The 15343-nt window shown below is 39.4% G+C and overlaps 1 protein-coding gene and 1 long non-coding RNA gene across 4 annotated transcripts in view; one reads left to right on the top strand and one right to left on the bottom strand.

Annotated features, from left to right (window-relative positions):
- The window catches only part of RIMS4 (regulating synaptic membrane exocytosis 4), a 61714-nt gene that overhangs the window by 9610 nt on the left and 36761 nt on the right, over nt 1-15343 (bottom strand). For both annotated transcript variants that reach the window (XM_074210122.1, XM_074210123.1), the window contains exons 3-5: nt 6248-6360; nt 5771-5872; nt 3793-3932 (exon numbers count right to left, since the gene is read on the bottom strand). In XM_074210122.1, the coding sequence (XP_074066223.1) occupies nt 3793-3932; nt 5771-5872; nt 6248-6360 (355 nt within the window). The remainder of the gene's footprint in view (nt 1-3792; nt 3933-5770; nt 5873-6247; nt 6361-15343) is intronic.
- On the top strand, nt 5111-13835 carry LOC141504816 (uncharacterized). Of its 2 annotated transcripts, none has more exons than XR_012473478.1 (4): nt 5111-5245; nt 6220-6354; nt 10356-10449; nt 13034-13835. It is a non-coding gene; the product is annotated as an uncharacterized LOC141504816 (long non-coding RNA). The 2 variants fall into 2 exon arrangements; XR_012473479.1 differs by lacking the exon at nt 5111-5245 and adding an exon at nt 5279-5947.

Below are 15343 nucleotides of genomic sequence, written 5' to 3'. Positions count from 1 at the left end.
TTAGATTTTTAAAGAATATCAAGAGATGACAGAAGCAAGGGTGGATAAATAGTAGGCAAATAAAAAAGTGTGAAGAAATTGTATAAAAATTATGTATAATCTAAAGCATTGAATTAACTGGAGCATGTTAAAAAAGAGATTATTCAAAGAGTTGGGTTTCTTTTTTTTAAAAAAATTCTGGGGATAAAGAGAATACCTTTGATATGGTTCTATCAAAAAATGATAGGATCACTGAATATGAATGAAAAGATGAATATGGATGATTGAGAGAATGCAGGACTCACTTCTTTTAATTTGTTTCTGGTTTCTTTGCTAAAGACCATAATAGGGAATCTAAAGATAATACAAAAAGTCAGGAGATAGCAAGGAGAGTACTTTGCTTCTCTTGACAAGTTCAAGTCACCATTCCTAGCTGGGAATTTGAAAGACCACAAAAAAATTAATTGCTGAATCATTCAATGAATTTTTAAAGCTTATGGAGAAGTGGGAAGATACTTCAGGATTGGAAAAGGGCAAATGTTCCCAAATTTTCCCAAAGATGGCAAAATAAAGGAACCTGCAAACTAAAGCTTAGTGACTTTGATTCATGGAAAAATTTTACAATGAATTATTAAAAGTATTAGTAAGTAGATAGAAAAGAAGTCATGATCACAAACAGCCAGCATGACTTCAAGGTTAGGTCATGTCAAACTAACCTCATTTTTATTTATCAGGTTACTAGACTGTTGGAGTTGGGAAGTGCTACAGACATAGTTGACCTAGATTTTTAGCAAAGCATTTGCAAAAACTCCTGCTGTTTTTGCAGACAAAATGTGGTCTAGTTCCATAGATTCAGAACTGACTGAAAGGCAGGAATCAAATAATCATTAATGGCTCAATGACAATTTGGAAGGTGATCTCTAGATAAGTGCTATAGGGGCCTATGCTTAATTATGTGCTAAATATTTTTATTAGTAAGAAAGTTACAGATGTAAGAGTGTGCTGGCAAATGTTTAACAACTGTCTCTGAAGAGGAGGGAGATGTATATATGAAATACTTTCAAATTTAATCTACATTATTAAAATTTTTTCATCACTTTCCTAAGTCTAAATAGTCATCAAAACAACAAATCAAATCCTGGTTTATAGTGTTTCCCAATTTATGGTGTGTAAATTTTCATACTGAAAATTGAACAATCAGTTCTCAAGAACTGGCTAAATCATTTCATAGATGACATAGCTAGGAGGAGGAGCTAACAAATTCAGTGAAATTCCCCCCCCCCCCCAAACTGTAAAGGCTGAACAAGAGATGAAATTTAATAAAAAATGAGATGTAACAGGGATGGTTTATAGTATTAAATTTGAGTCTAAAATGTGAGATATTTGGGTGGTACAATGGATAGAACACTAGACCTAGGGTTAGGAAAACCTGAGTTCAAATTCCAACTCAAACACTTACTGTGTGATTCTGGTCAAGTTGCTTAATCTATTTGCCTCAGTTTACTCATCAATAAAATAGGCATAATAACAGAACCCACCTCTCAGGGGTTTTTTTGAGGAAAAATTAGTCAATATTTATAAAGTTTTTCAAATCTTACAGTGCTACATAAATGCTAGCTATTGGTATTGTTATTAAAAATTGATATTGTTATTAAAAATCAATGTCATAGGTCCAAGACTGAGAAAGTACAACTAGACAATAATTTGTCTGCAAAAGATTTGATGGTTTTAGTGGATTGCAAGCTTAAGATGAGTCAATAGAGTGATATGATGATCCAGAAAGCTAATTTTAGAGAAGTATAATATCTAGGCATGGGGGTCCTGGTCATATTCTACCTAGACTATTGCTTATCCATTCTGGGTATTCCATTTTAGGATGGACATTGATTAGTTGGAGAGCAGTCAGAATATGGTAAACAAAATGGTAGATGCCTTTGAATTAATGCTTTGAGGATGGTTTGAAGGAAGTGAGGGTGTTTAGCCTGGAAAAGAGACTTCAAAAATTTTGAGGACTTTCATGCAAAAAGGGACGAGACTGACTGTCCACTGGGCTTCGAGGGACAGAAGTATGAGCAATGGGAAACAGCAAATAGGATTTATGTGTGATGTAGGTTAGAGCTCCCTAACAATCAGAGCCAATATAGTCCTGGCCAGATCAGAAGATAGTGATTTTCCTTTCTCACAGGGAGGTCTTTGGGCTAAGGTTGGATGATCACTTATCTAACATGCTGATCAGGAGATTCTCCATTGTGTACTAGCTGGACCAAATGGCCTCTATCCATCTGAGATTTCTTACTCTGAGATTCTATGATTACAGACCTGGATTTCACAAGCTATGACTCCAACTTGCTTTCAATTTTTTCAGAATGACTTTTACATACTGAGATTTGGCCCTCAGGTTATAGTTTGCCAACCCTTGGTCCATGCAGCGATAGAGCAAGCCCTTCCCAGGAGCCCAGGCAGTCAATTTCCTCTCTGTCCTGGACTTTGAGGGCAAGTGCCCATGCTGAGCATTCTCATCTTCTCAGTCAAACTGCACTAGATCAAATTTAGACTCCTTATGCCTGGTAGTTAAGGTCCTCCAGGCACTACCCCACTATTCCTCATATAACTCTAGATTCCTGCCAACCTTAGCCCAAGACTTGAAATGACATGGAAAATCTATCACAAATCCACAAATATAAAACTTTCCCCCATGATAAAATTGAGAAACTGCCTATCATATAAATTAAATATTTCCTGTAGAGCTAAGCAAAGGACTCGGCACCCAGTAGTCAGTTAATATTTGTTGGTTTTGGCACTGCAAGTCTTTCTTGCTAATAAGATGCTTTCTTGCATCTTAAGCTTGCAGGCCACAATGATACACTGGAAAGACCTGGAGTCAGATGGATGCTGGGATCTGTATCCCATGTTGTTGTATGACCACAGGTTGATCTTATTTAACCTCTCAGAATTTGTTTTCCTCATTGTTAAAATGGGGCCAATAGTGCCTCTGGTACCTACCCCCCCAGAGCTATGGTGGTGATCAAGGTCATTCATATAAAGCAATCTGTAATCTTCAAATGTGCCCTAGAAATGGCAGCTACTTTTTTAGTATAAACAATGGCCTTGAGCTTAGAAGGATGTCAAAGAAGGAAGAAAATGGTGACCTTACCAACAGAATTGTTGTATCACAGGGGCCAGGGAAACTACCTCTACAAGGCTGGGATTCTGCCTCCTCTATGAAGTTTTCCTATTATTCTCACCGAGATCCAGAGGTTTCATTTTCTCTAGAATCTCTCATAATTTAAATATTTTGTTAAGGTTCTTTAGGCCCTGATACCTCAAAAACCATCTCCCCATTTCTCCAGAGACCAAATTCTCCCTCCCACCCCTTGCCACCAAAGGTTAGGTCCCCATTCCACCAAAGGCTAGGTCTTTATCTTTCAAAGGCCAGGTGCCCTCCCCTCCTCAGTCCAGGTTACCATATTATTCCAAAGAACAAATGCCAGGCTATCTCCCCCCAAAATCCAAATCCTTGGGTTGTTTTTTTGCAAGGCAATGGGAGTTAAGTGGCTTGCCCAAGGCCACACAGCTAGGTAATTATTAAGTATCTGAGACCAGATTTGAACTCAGGTACTCCTGACTCCAGGGCCAGTGTTCTATCCACTGCACCACCTAGCTACCTCCTTGTTTTTTTTTAATAGATCAAATAATCCTTCCTCAAAGGCCATGACTCAGTGCTCCCCAAGCCCAGAATCTCCACTCTTCTCCTCCCCAAGACCAGAGCCTTATCCTATAAAAGCTGGGTCTCCAGTCTTGAGCAATTCTCACCTGCAATACTTTGCCCTGAGGACTCTCAGGGAACAGGAGCACCTGGTTGTACAGGGGATCCAGAGACTTTCGAGCTACTTTGGTCTTCTTCTTGGCAATGCACACACCATTTTCCAGCAGGTATGCTTTGATGTAGGCCGCTAGAAAAGAGCAGAAGGACATGAGGGTTTTACTGGGTTGTTTTATGTCCATTTCTTCCTGCTTCCTGGTTCTCTCTAACTGGGAGAAGGTCCTGACAAGGTAGGCTGCCAAAGCCTCATTATTAATCTGGCTGCTCTGACTAGATGAAGAAGGTAGATATCAGGGTAGGATTTTAAGGTTGGACAAAGGCTCAGCTTCCTACTTCTTACTCACATAATCTTGTGAGAGGTTACTTTACATCCCTTGGTATCAGTTTTCTCCTCTGGAAAATGGGTATAGGATAGGAATATTGACAAATTAGTCTCTAATATTTCTAAGTCCTAATGTACTTTTGAGCTCCAAATCCTAAAATCCTAAGTGTGTCTGCCTAAGAGTAAGCGGTAAGAAGTTAAGAGAAAATGGCCTTGGACATGAAAAGAGTGTCAGTCATACTGTATACCTCATCACTGTTCTCTCTACTACTCTTCTTCTCTGTTCCTAGGGTTCCCTATCATTCCTCACTCTCACTAGCCCGGCCTATGCAACACATGGTTTAGGTGACACTGGGAAAAATGGTAAGAATGAGCTGGGAGGGAGGAGGGACTTTGATGGAATCATCCTTTGGAAGAAGATGCTGACAAGAAGTTTTGACTGTGTTTTGGTCTAGCAGTAGAGGGTTGGGGACTTAGAATGTAGAGGACATTGAAGAAGTAATTTGGTTTTTTGGAGATCAATGAAGGAATTTTTTTCTGACTATACTTGTTACAAGAATTTTGTTTTGTTTTCTTTTTTACGTATTAGAGGAGGGGAAGAAGAAAAATACTTAATTGAATAAACAGTTTGTTTTTTTTAAAGAGTAGAATGATCAGGTCTGGGTCACAAGGGCATGATCAGACGAGAAATATGTCTAGGATTGTAATTGAGGTTGAGTTTCAGATGTAGCTTGTAGGTTTTAGAATTGGAAAGGTCTTGAAGGTTATATAAACCAACATTGTCCTGAGAATACTAAGGCCAAGAGGTTAATTAATCAAGGTCACTGAGGGTAGTAACAGAGTTGAGATTCAAACTCAGATTTTCTAACTCTAGATCCAGTGTTTTCCCCCATTGTGTGGTAGTTCCCTCCCTTAATGGTTTGGACTAGGTGTGATTGAGGTCAGAGTCATGTCAGGGCTGAATGAGGTCAAGGCTGAGGGTATGGTCATTGTTGAGAGGTATCCAGGGATCAGGCTGTGGTCTAGGCTAAAAAACAGGACCAAAGACTGTTAAAATTTAAGGAGTTAATTATGGTACAGAATACTTCTATCAGGAGCTATTCTTCAGGCATGTGATCAAGGTGAAAGAGATGTAATCAGAACTAGGGGTATTAATATGGTGGTGGAGTTAGCAATGATTAAGTTCATTATTAAGTTGATGATATGGCTGGGGTAAGAGACTAGTGCAGATTGAGGGTGTGGTCAGGGTTAGGTATTAAAGTTAGACCTAGATTGAGGTATGAGAGTGTCATAAAGGCTAGAGGCATAATTGGGGGATAGGAAACGATCTGGATTGTGAGGAAGGTCAAGTTTAAGAGGTATGGTCTGTAGAGGCTGAGTTAGAAGAGTACAGTAAACACTTGGGTCAGTCTTGAGATACAAGAATTAGAAATATGATTAAGGTAGAGGAGTGGTCAAGGTTAGGCCTTGAGTTTGGGCTGGGAATGTGATACTAACATGCCAGGGAGAATGAAAAAGACCTAGTGTCTTGAATGGGTAGTAGTTAGAATCCAAAAAAGTGGGGATAGACTGGTCAGCTCCCAACACCAGATCCTTGTGGGTCCTTAACAGAGAGACTAGGTAATTCTCATGAACTTCCTGGTTACCTGGCAAGGTCTTGGAGCCTGGCTTGGCTGTTAGACCTCGGGCTTGGATGATGTCCACTTCAAGTTGTCCATTTCTCTCCTGTAACCCAATCTCCACATCTCCTATAAGGCCCCCAAAAGCAGAAAAAACAGATAGATTTAGGAGCTCCACAGTCAAGGACAGGCCTTACTGTTCAGGTACATGTTCCTAAGGGCAGTATCATCACTGTCCTAGATCTAGGCCAAAGATCTGCAGCAGGTAAGGCAGGTATACACTCCCTTAGTTTAGAACTTTTGGGGAAGAAAAAAACTGTTCAGTGAAAGTTAAGGGGGCTAAGGAATCCAGTTTCAAAGCACAGGTACTTCTACATCCAGACTCAGGGAAAGAATAAAGATCTCAGAGTTCTAGCCAGTCTAGTCTGGCATGTTAATTAGCAGATTCTCTTATTTCCTGGGCTAACTCCCCATAGGTCTCTCAGAGGTCTGAAAGTCACTCACCCATGGATGTGGTAGCCAAGGTCTGACGTCCCACAAACTGTGCAGGCCCCATACTGCCCAGGAAGTCACTGAACTGAGCATCAGATGCAAGGCACACACCTCCATAGGTAAGACTGGAAAAGAAAAGAAAACAAGGTTTAGCAAGCAGCCAAAGAGCCCTGCTATCCCAAGAACTACATCCTACAACATTTGTCTCAGAATCTGTTTCTGCTTGCATTTTTATAATTCTTGCTATCTCTTTAATTAGTTTTTGCCTCCCAATCAGTCTTTGATTCTGCATCTCTATTTCACCTTTTGTCTGTTTGTTGGTCTCTTATTGGCCTATGGCTTTGATCTATCTCTATTGATCAGCCTCTGATTGTCTCTGTCTCTATCTTGCCCTTTCTCTTCATCAGCCTCAGTTTCTCTGCCATCTTTCTCTATCCATCAGCTTCAATTCAATTCTACCAATACTCACCAGTTCCCCTCAAGCATGTTGTATTACAGAACTCTTCTAGGTATTGAGGATACAGGGACAAAAAAGAAACACAGAACATGCCTCTAAGCACCAGTTACATATAAGTAAATATAAGATACATTGAGAGGGAAAAGAAAGCATTAACTAGAAGAATTGGGAAAGATTTCTGGGAAGTGACACCATGGATGGACATGAGCCACACCTTGAAGAAAGTTAAGGATTCTAAGAAGAGAGTTGAGGAGGGAGGTATGGGAGAAAGTTTGTTGGGAGACATAGAGATGGGCATTAGAAGACAATTTGGAAGTAGTTAGCTCTTCAATCTCAATGGAACACAGGGGAATAGAATGTAATATGACTGGAGATCAAAATGGCAGCCAGTTCATGGAAGGCCTTATATGCCAATTTGAGCACTTTGTTTTTTAACCTTATGCAGTGGCGAGTCACTGAAAGTTTCTGAAGAGTGTGCAAAGGTTCAACATGCTTTAGGAAGATTATTTTGACAGCTATGTGAAGCTAATCCATTAGACTGTAAACTCCCTGAGGGAAGAGACTATATTATTGTTGGCATTTTTTCTTTTGTATCTCTAGCATTTAGTTGATGATTAGCAAATAATTATTAACTATATAACTGGAAGACAAATTGGAGAAAAGAGCTTGGAGGCAGGGAGACCATTAGGAACATACTACAATAGTCTAGACAAGGACTGATAGATGTCTAAACTAAGGTAGTGACCACATGAATGGCAAGAAGACAGATTCAGCTGATGTGATGAAGGCAGAATCAACAAGTCTTGACAGTTGATTGACTATTTTGGAGAAAGAGAGAGGGAAGATTAGCAATGACGGAGAATTTTCCAAGCTGGGTAACTGGAAGGATGGTGGTGCCCTCTCTAGAAATAGAAATGTATGGAGGAAGGGTTGATTTAGGTGGAAGATAATTAGTTCTGGTTTTGGACATACTGTATTTGAGATTCTGATAGGATGTTCAGATGGAAATGTCTATCAGGCAATTGGCAATGCTGACCTAGAGTTCAGGAAAGTGATTAGGGCTATATATATAGATTTGTGCTTCTATATATAGATGATAATTGAATCAAAACTATGTCTCATCATGTCTCTCCACCAGACCTTTCTCTGCCACATTTATCATTCTATCCCACCAGTCTTTATTCCTATCTCAATAGGAACCATTAAGGTTTCTTTCACTTGGCTTGTTCTAAGACTCTGGACTGTCCTGAAATCTTAGCACTCTCTATCTATTGAGAGACAAATGTGCCCTTTTACCCTCATTTCCATCCTCAGACACCAGTAACTTCCTCAGAGGAATGGGAATTGGCAATCCTAACAGGTCCTTCCACCACCCAAAAAGACCTACCCCAACCATAGGATCCCAGTCTCCTTTTTCCTACATTATCACAACTCAACAGGGGTTCCAAAAGAGAAAGAAGCAGGACCAGTACAAGGGTTGTGAGTGACTCTCTGAGAACACCATTTCTGAGTTCTAGAACATCCAAGGGTCATTAATAATCAGAATCAGACCCCTTCATATGAATGAGATCCCATGTGATTTGCTGGCAGAGTCCAAACTAGAACTCAGGTCTCCTGACTCACAGCTCACAACTCTTTCCTCAAATGACAATAAAAAAGTGATATAGTTTGGGTTCTTTTTTAAAGGAAAGAAAGAAATCTAGATTAGGAGTCAAAAGACTTGATTTCAAATCCTGACTTTCCTAATTACTCCCTTTGTGACATCAGTTCCTTTTTTTGAGTCACAGTTTTCCCATCTTTAAAAATGAGTTTGGACTAGATGATCTTTAAGGTCATTTCCAACTCTAAATCTGCAATTCTGTGATTTAGGAACAAAAATCATAAATATAATGATCATTTGGTGGTGTAAAAGATGAGAGGAGGGAGGGATTTTTAGGGATTATTCTGGTTAGGAAAGTCTGCCTAAGGAAAAAAGAAAATGGAACTGCAACCCTGGGGGTTAAGTACTATTATGATCTCCATTTTATAGTTGAGTAAACTGAAGCAGGAAAAGTTAAGTGACTTGCCCAGGGTCACACAGTTAATATATGTCTGAGGTGTTGAAAGTAGTATTGTATAATAGGAAGAGTATTAGATTTGGAGTTTGGGACCCTAGTTTGCTATATATTTCTTTTGGAAAGTCCCTTCCCCTCCAGGACCTGTTTCCTCATTCTTAAAACCTAGAAGATTGAACTAGATACTTTCTAAGATCTCTTTCAGTCCTAGATGCTATGACTAAACACTGCCCAGTTTATTGCCACTGAAGTGACTCCACATGGAATCCCATCTGTTCCCTACTCATTCTGCCTGGAGATTTCTCATTGCTAAGTAGTAGTCATCTGATGGTCCAGGGGGGTAACCAGAGTTCCAGAGATGTCCATTACTTGATTTCCCTGGTTTCACGGATAATCATTATCACCATAATAGCTAACATTTATATAGCTCTTTAAGGTTTGCAAAGCACTTTACTTAGATTAGTTCATTTGATCCTCACAAAAGCCCTATGAGGGAGTTTGTAAAATCCCCATTTTACAAATGTGAAATTGGTAAGTGAAAACTGAGGCTAAAAAGTTAAGGTGACTTGCCCATGGTTATGCAGCAAGTGACCCAGACAGAACTGGGACTCAGGTCTTCCTTATCCAAAGTTTAGCATCCTATCCATTACTCCCTCAGGAGTAGAGTTTCTATTCTCTCTTTCATCTATCCATCCATCCATCCATCCATCCATGCATCCATTTATCCACCAAGGGATATACTTTAACCAGTTCAAAGAGGCTCCTAAGAGACAAGTGTCAAATTTTCATTGTGAGCATTTACACTTAAGAAATTGACAAATTTACAGATCATGGTTTGATTTATTGTTTTGGCTATTATATGTACTTGAGGACATGATGAAGAAAATGTTCACAATGCAGATTAAAGTTTAAAATATATGATCCATACTTCTTTAGAGAATTAATTGTCAAACATTTGCCAACTCCCCTTCCCCCCCACATCCATCCATTTATCTGTTCATCCATCTATCCATTCAACAACTATTAACAAATGCTCATTGAATGAATGAAGCCCTTAGTTGACTAAGGTTGAGGTTTGATTACCTTTTTCTAGTTTCTAAATCCATGAATCATAAAAAATTTCACTTCAAAGCTCCAGTTTTTATATCTAAGATATGAATTTACAGGAAACAAGGTTACATGCACCTCTCACCCTACTACAGCAAATAGCTTCCTTCTATCAGGGGACTGTGACCTTAAAAAAATTCGATCTACTTCTAGAAAAGGGCGTGTTAAAGATAATACTAGACTTGGAATCAGGAACATCATCTTCATTAATTCAAATCCTGCTTCATATACACCAGCCATGTGAACCTGGGCAAGTCACTTAATCCCAATTACTTCAAGGGAAAAAGAAAATGTCCTTTCTATTACAAAGAAAGGGAGAGCATTCAGGAATCTCCAAAGGTCAACATCCCCCTGCCTTTTGGAAGAACAGCTCATCCTTAAAGGTCTAGCTCAAATGCTTCCTCCTCCAGGAAACTTTCACCCACTGGAATTGATTTGTCTTCCATCAAACCTCTCTTATACTTCTCTTAAGTACTTATATCAATTCCATTTCATATTATAGTTATCTGCACACATAACATGTATCCTGGATAAGGGTTTTTTTAATCCTTACATCTCTGGTGCCAAGGAATTAGATTGAACAGCCTCCAAAGAAGGTAAGTTTGATTTCTTGGGGTCTAGAAGTCCTTCTTAATGGTTAAGCCAAATATTTTCTGCTATGCAATTTAAATTCTTACTTCAGTTCCATTAAAGTAGTGTTGATTGAGCATTTACTTTTTTGGGCAACCCCATGCTAAGCGCTCATGCGGAATGATTTGAGGCAAGTACCTTCCTTCTTTCTGGGCTCACTTTCTCAGTCAGAAAAATAAAGAGGTTGGACTAAAGGACCTTTCTTGTATTAACCTTCTGTGAATCTATGGATGCCACAACACAGTTTAGGAGCCCAACCTCATACCCGCCCTTCTTGGGGACCCAAGAGAGGCTTTCAACATTCTGAAATGAAGTTTCCTCTAACATCCCCATTGTCTCTTCACCAGCTCCCGGCAGGATCCTGAGGAGACAATGGTAGACTGGCAGTGAGGTAATTATCTGTAATTGTTTGTGATGCCTAGGCTGCTGCCTTATTTCCTATTGTAAAGCTGACTCCCAGGGCCTCTCCTGCTGGGAAGGTCTCCCGGGTTGCTGCTCTAGAAATTTATGCACCCTAAGGACCTTAGGGTAGAAAACAGAGAACGTTAGATTTTGAAGAAATTTGTCTCCAAAGGTCATAGTCCTTCAAGCAGGATACTGGCTGACCATTTGTCAGATGTGTGGCAGCCAATCAATAAGTCAATCAATTTATTAAGTGTCTACTATGTGCCAGCACTGTGCTAAAGATAAGTCCAAAAGTCCCTTCCTTAAAGAAGTGTACATTCTAATAGGGGAAATGTGTAAATAACTAGGGATATGTAAAATATGTGCAGAGCACATCAAGGTCATTTGAAAGGGAAAGACATAAGCAGATGGAAAGACTAGATCTATTTCTTGCAGAGGCTGGGATTTGAGTTGAGGCTTGAAATAAGCTAAAGAAATGAGAGGAAGTCTTTCCAAGTTAGCAGTTGGATTAGATTCCATGGATTAATTCTGGAAGCAAGTTTAGAACCTACAGTAGATAATATCAGAGTTGGGAGGGAGCTTATAGGACATAGAATATAGGATTTCAGAGTTAGAGAGAACTTTAAGCTATATAGGCATGTGTGTGTGCAATAGATAGATAGATATAGATATAGACATCGATATTGATATCGATATCAACATCCACATATACATCACAGAGTGCCAGTCCTGGAAAGAAGCTTAGAAAATAGAAAGCACAACCTGTAAAGAAATTTAGATCAGAGAACACAAAGTACTAGGATTGAAAAGTACCTTAAAACTTAGAATATAAGATTTAGAAGTGATCTTAGAAGTGATTTGATCTAATCCTCTCATAGTACAAATAGGGAAACTGAGGCCCAGAGAAAGGAAGTATCTTATAATCAGCCAGGGAGTTGACAATGCTTTATTTGTTCCCTCCTAAAGAAATGGAGCATGTGCAGTCAGTTCCTTCCTGCACCAAAGATGAATCTGAGATGAAGGTAGGAATCTAGACTTGGAGAAAAATCTTGCTTTCTTTTAAAAATCAACAACTATAAAATTAAATTTTCTTGCATTTCAAATCTTACAGTTTTGCTAGTTTATTTGAGACTCCTGGATGTTTTATTGATTGGCTTGTGGGACTGGGTTAGCTCTTGGATACACAGTGTCCTCAGTCTTTAAAACAGCTAAGTCTATAATTTTCAGAATATATTCACTTTCTCAATTTCATCCTGAATCTGTAAAACAATGTACAGTGGTGAGAAGAACATTTACTTGTGAATCAGAAGAATTGGAAGTTAAGAAACTTTCTCCCTCTTGTCTACCTTCTGAGCCTCTGTTTTCTCCTCTCCAGAATGAGGAGACCTGAACAGCTCTATACTACAAATTAATCCCAGTTTCAGATCCCATAATTCTAAGGTGCTTGAGAGGGCCCTGGTCTTAAAGTGAATGATTCTAGTTCTGACAGACTTTGATTTGAACATTTTCAGTCAGCCAAACAAGAAACATTTATTATGTTCAAGGATGTATTGTAAGCAAAAAGCCCTAGCAATCTTGACCCATCCAGGTCCATATAGGCACATAAATGCATATTTGCTGTGCATGTACACACATACATGTACACATGTAGAGGCATCATACATGAAATTAAAGGGAAAGAAAATGCTCCGTTTACCTGCATACACTCACTTGCAGTAATAGAACATAGATTGTCAAAGTTAGAAGGGAACCTAGAACATAGAGCTGAAAGGGGTCTTAAAACATAGAAAATCAGAGCTGGAAGGGGTCTTAGAACATAGAAAGTCAGAGCTGGAAAGGACCTTAGAACATAGCTGGACAAAACCTTAGAATGGGGGCAGCTAGGTGGTGCAGTGGATAGAGCTCCAGTCCTGGAGTCAGGAGTATCTGAATTCAAATCCAGCCTCAGACACTTAATAATTACCTAGCTGTGTGGCCTTAGGCAAGCCACTTAACCCCATTGCCTTGCAAAAAAAAAAAAAACCTTAAAAAAAAAAGAAACCTTAGAACATGGAATGTTAGAAGTGGAAGGGACCTTAGACTAAAGAAAGTCAAAGCTGGAAGGGACTTTAACAATGATCAGATTTAATTTGTTTGGTTTCACAGATGAGGAAACTGCAGAGGAGGAGAAGGAAGAAGAGGAGGAGAAAGGGGAAGAAGAAGAAGAGGAAGAGGAAAAGGCAAAGGTTTACTGAAGGACAAAAAGCAAGTTGATGGCTGAGCTGGGGCTTAAACCTATTTCTCCCTGCTCTTAAATCCTCATTCTTTCTTTTCGGCTTTGTTGCCTCCTGAGTCTGCCCAGAGGGTCCTCACAAGACACAGGACTCTGTCACACTGGCTTCAGCCAGACCTATTCGTGCCTTTCCAGTGTGTCTGTTTCCCCAGACAACAGATGGTCTTGAAGAGGAGGGGGCAGACCTGACACCTGCATCCTCAAGAGCTTGGTAACCAAGCAGCAGGCTGTGCCAAGAAAGCCTGGTCCTGGCCAGTCCAAGGCCAAGATGGCCCTTGCTACCAGCTCAGACCCTGCTCCTTTCCAGAACAGAGAACACAGGAACTCAGATGATGAAGGATGGAATGGGGTGGAGTAAAATGAAGTGGGAAAGGATGGAAGGGACCAGAGCTTGGCTTTTTCACCTCTAACGTGATGGCATTGTTGGGGTTGGACTATGAGTCAAGAAAGAGACTCTGGGAAGAAATGTGTGAAAGAATGAGCAAGACATCAGATCATACACCTGTGTGCAGACGGACAGCATTGGGCTACCCAGGAACAAAAGACCACCACAGAGAAGCATCCTCTGTATCAAAGCCACATGCTCTGACATTCTGTCTAATGAAATGGGGGAATGCACCCCATCCTGAATACATGTATCCCATTTAAATATGAAGTTAGATGCAATGAATAAAGTGCTGGTAAGACCTAAGTTCCAAATCAGTCTCAGATATTTGCTGGCTGTGTGAATCTGGGCAGAACACTTAACCACTGTCTTACTCAGTTTCCTCATCTGTAAAACTGGAATGATAATTGTTGTGAAGATAAACAAGGGACAATTTATGTAGATTGTAAACTTTATAGTTACATATGAATGCTAATTCTAATTATTATCTAATGGTATGTATCCAATTCCACAGGTCAAGCATAAGCATATACAACCATAAGCACAAATATATTCACTCACTCATTGGCATACAATTAATTTACACACAATCAACAGTTACCATGTATCAGGCACAATGCAGAAATAATCCCCAAACTTAAGGATTTAATATTCTAAGAATATTACCCTCCCACTTCATATTGCCAGTTAAATAATACATATTCACACATAGATATTCACATATAGAGTATGATATAAACACATATAGCTATACCTACACACATATAGGGAACTTATCTATATGAAGACACAAATATATAGAAGATGAATAATGCCAATCCAACTTCAGGTCACTGAAGAGACAAAACTCTGGGAAGAAGTCAGGATGAGAGGAGTTGACAGTCTTCATCATGTCTTAGAAAATTTTCCTTTGACTGAGATGTGGGACTCTCTCTTGGTTGAATTAAGTTACCTGCTCCCACTGGGAGAGCTCCCTCACTCTCTATCATCTGATATATCTTTTTTGTTTTGATTTTATTTTTGATATTTTTTTTTTGCTATCAATTTGGATAAATGGGTTGACTAAAGGCTATGTGTTTTCATTGTGTAACTGGTATTCAAAGGAAATGCAAAATCCACAAATTTAGAGAATCTACCCCAAATGTTCACAAGGACTGTTTGTGCCCAACCTATGCCCTGAGTCAGATTGGTCTGATCAGTCACAATCCAATGCCTCTAACAGGGTGATGACATTTTGGTTGTCTTCAAGGATGAAGGATAGTAACCAACCAAGAAGTAAGTCAAGCCTTGAAAACTTGCCCCTTTCCACATTAATGAATCTGTTAGCTTGAATCTGAAAACTACATCTCTTGGGCTGACAATATTTAAGGAAGACAAATAGACATAATTCGAGATCATTCCCCCCTCACTTTAAGAAGAACAGAATAACTAAGATTTGACCCTAACTTCCCACTTCCCTCCCACAAGGAAATTGTATCCCTTGGAGAAAGATGGGAGTGGGGAGGAACAGAGGCTCAAGATGTCAATTCTGCCTGCCTTTGAGCCATTTAGTAATACCCTCTTGCTCTATGGGGGGAAGAGTCACAAGAGACCAGAAGAAATTGAAGAGACTCTCTTCTCACCAATTCTTCCCTTTTTCTCATGCAGGTTTGGGCATTAAAGTTCACCCATTAAGAGAGATTCCCATACCAATGGGTTTTGGGGCACAGGGTACATTTTTTAATATGTATATTTATATACAAAAATATATACATACAGATACATGCACATGTATGTATAAGCACACAATTCACATGTA

This window comes from Macrotis lagotis, chromosome 1 (genome assembly GCF_037893015.1).
Source record: "Macrotis lagotis isolate mMagLag1 chromosome 1, bilby.v1.9.chrom.fasta, whole genome shotgun sequence".
Taxonomy (NCBI): domain Eukaryota; kingdom Metazoa; phylum Chordata; class Mammalia; order Peramelemorphia; family Peramelidae; genus Macrotis; species Macrotis lagotis.
Note: the sequence above shows the minus strand (reverse complement) of the source record. Positions and strands in the feature narration are given on the sequence as shown.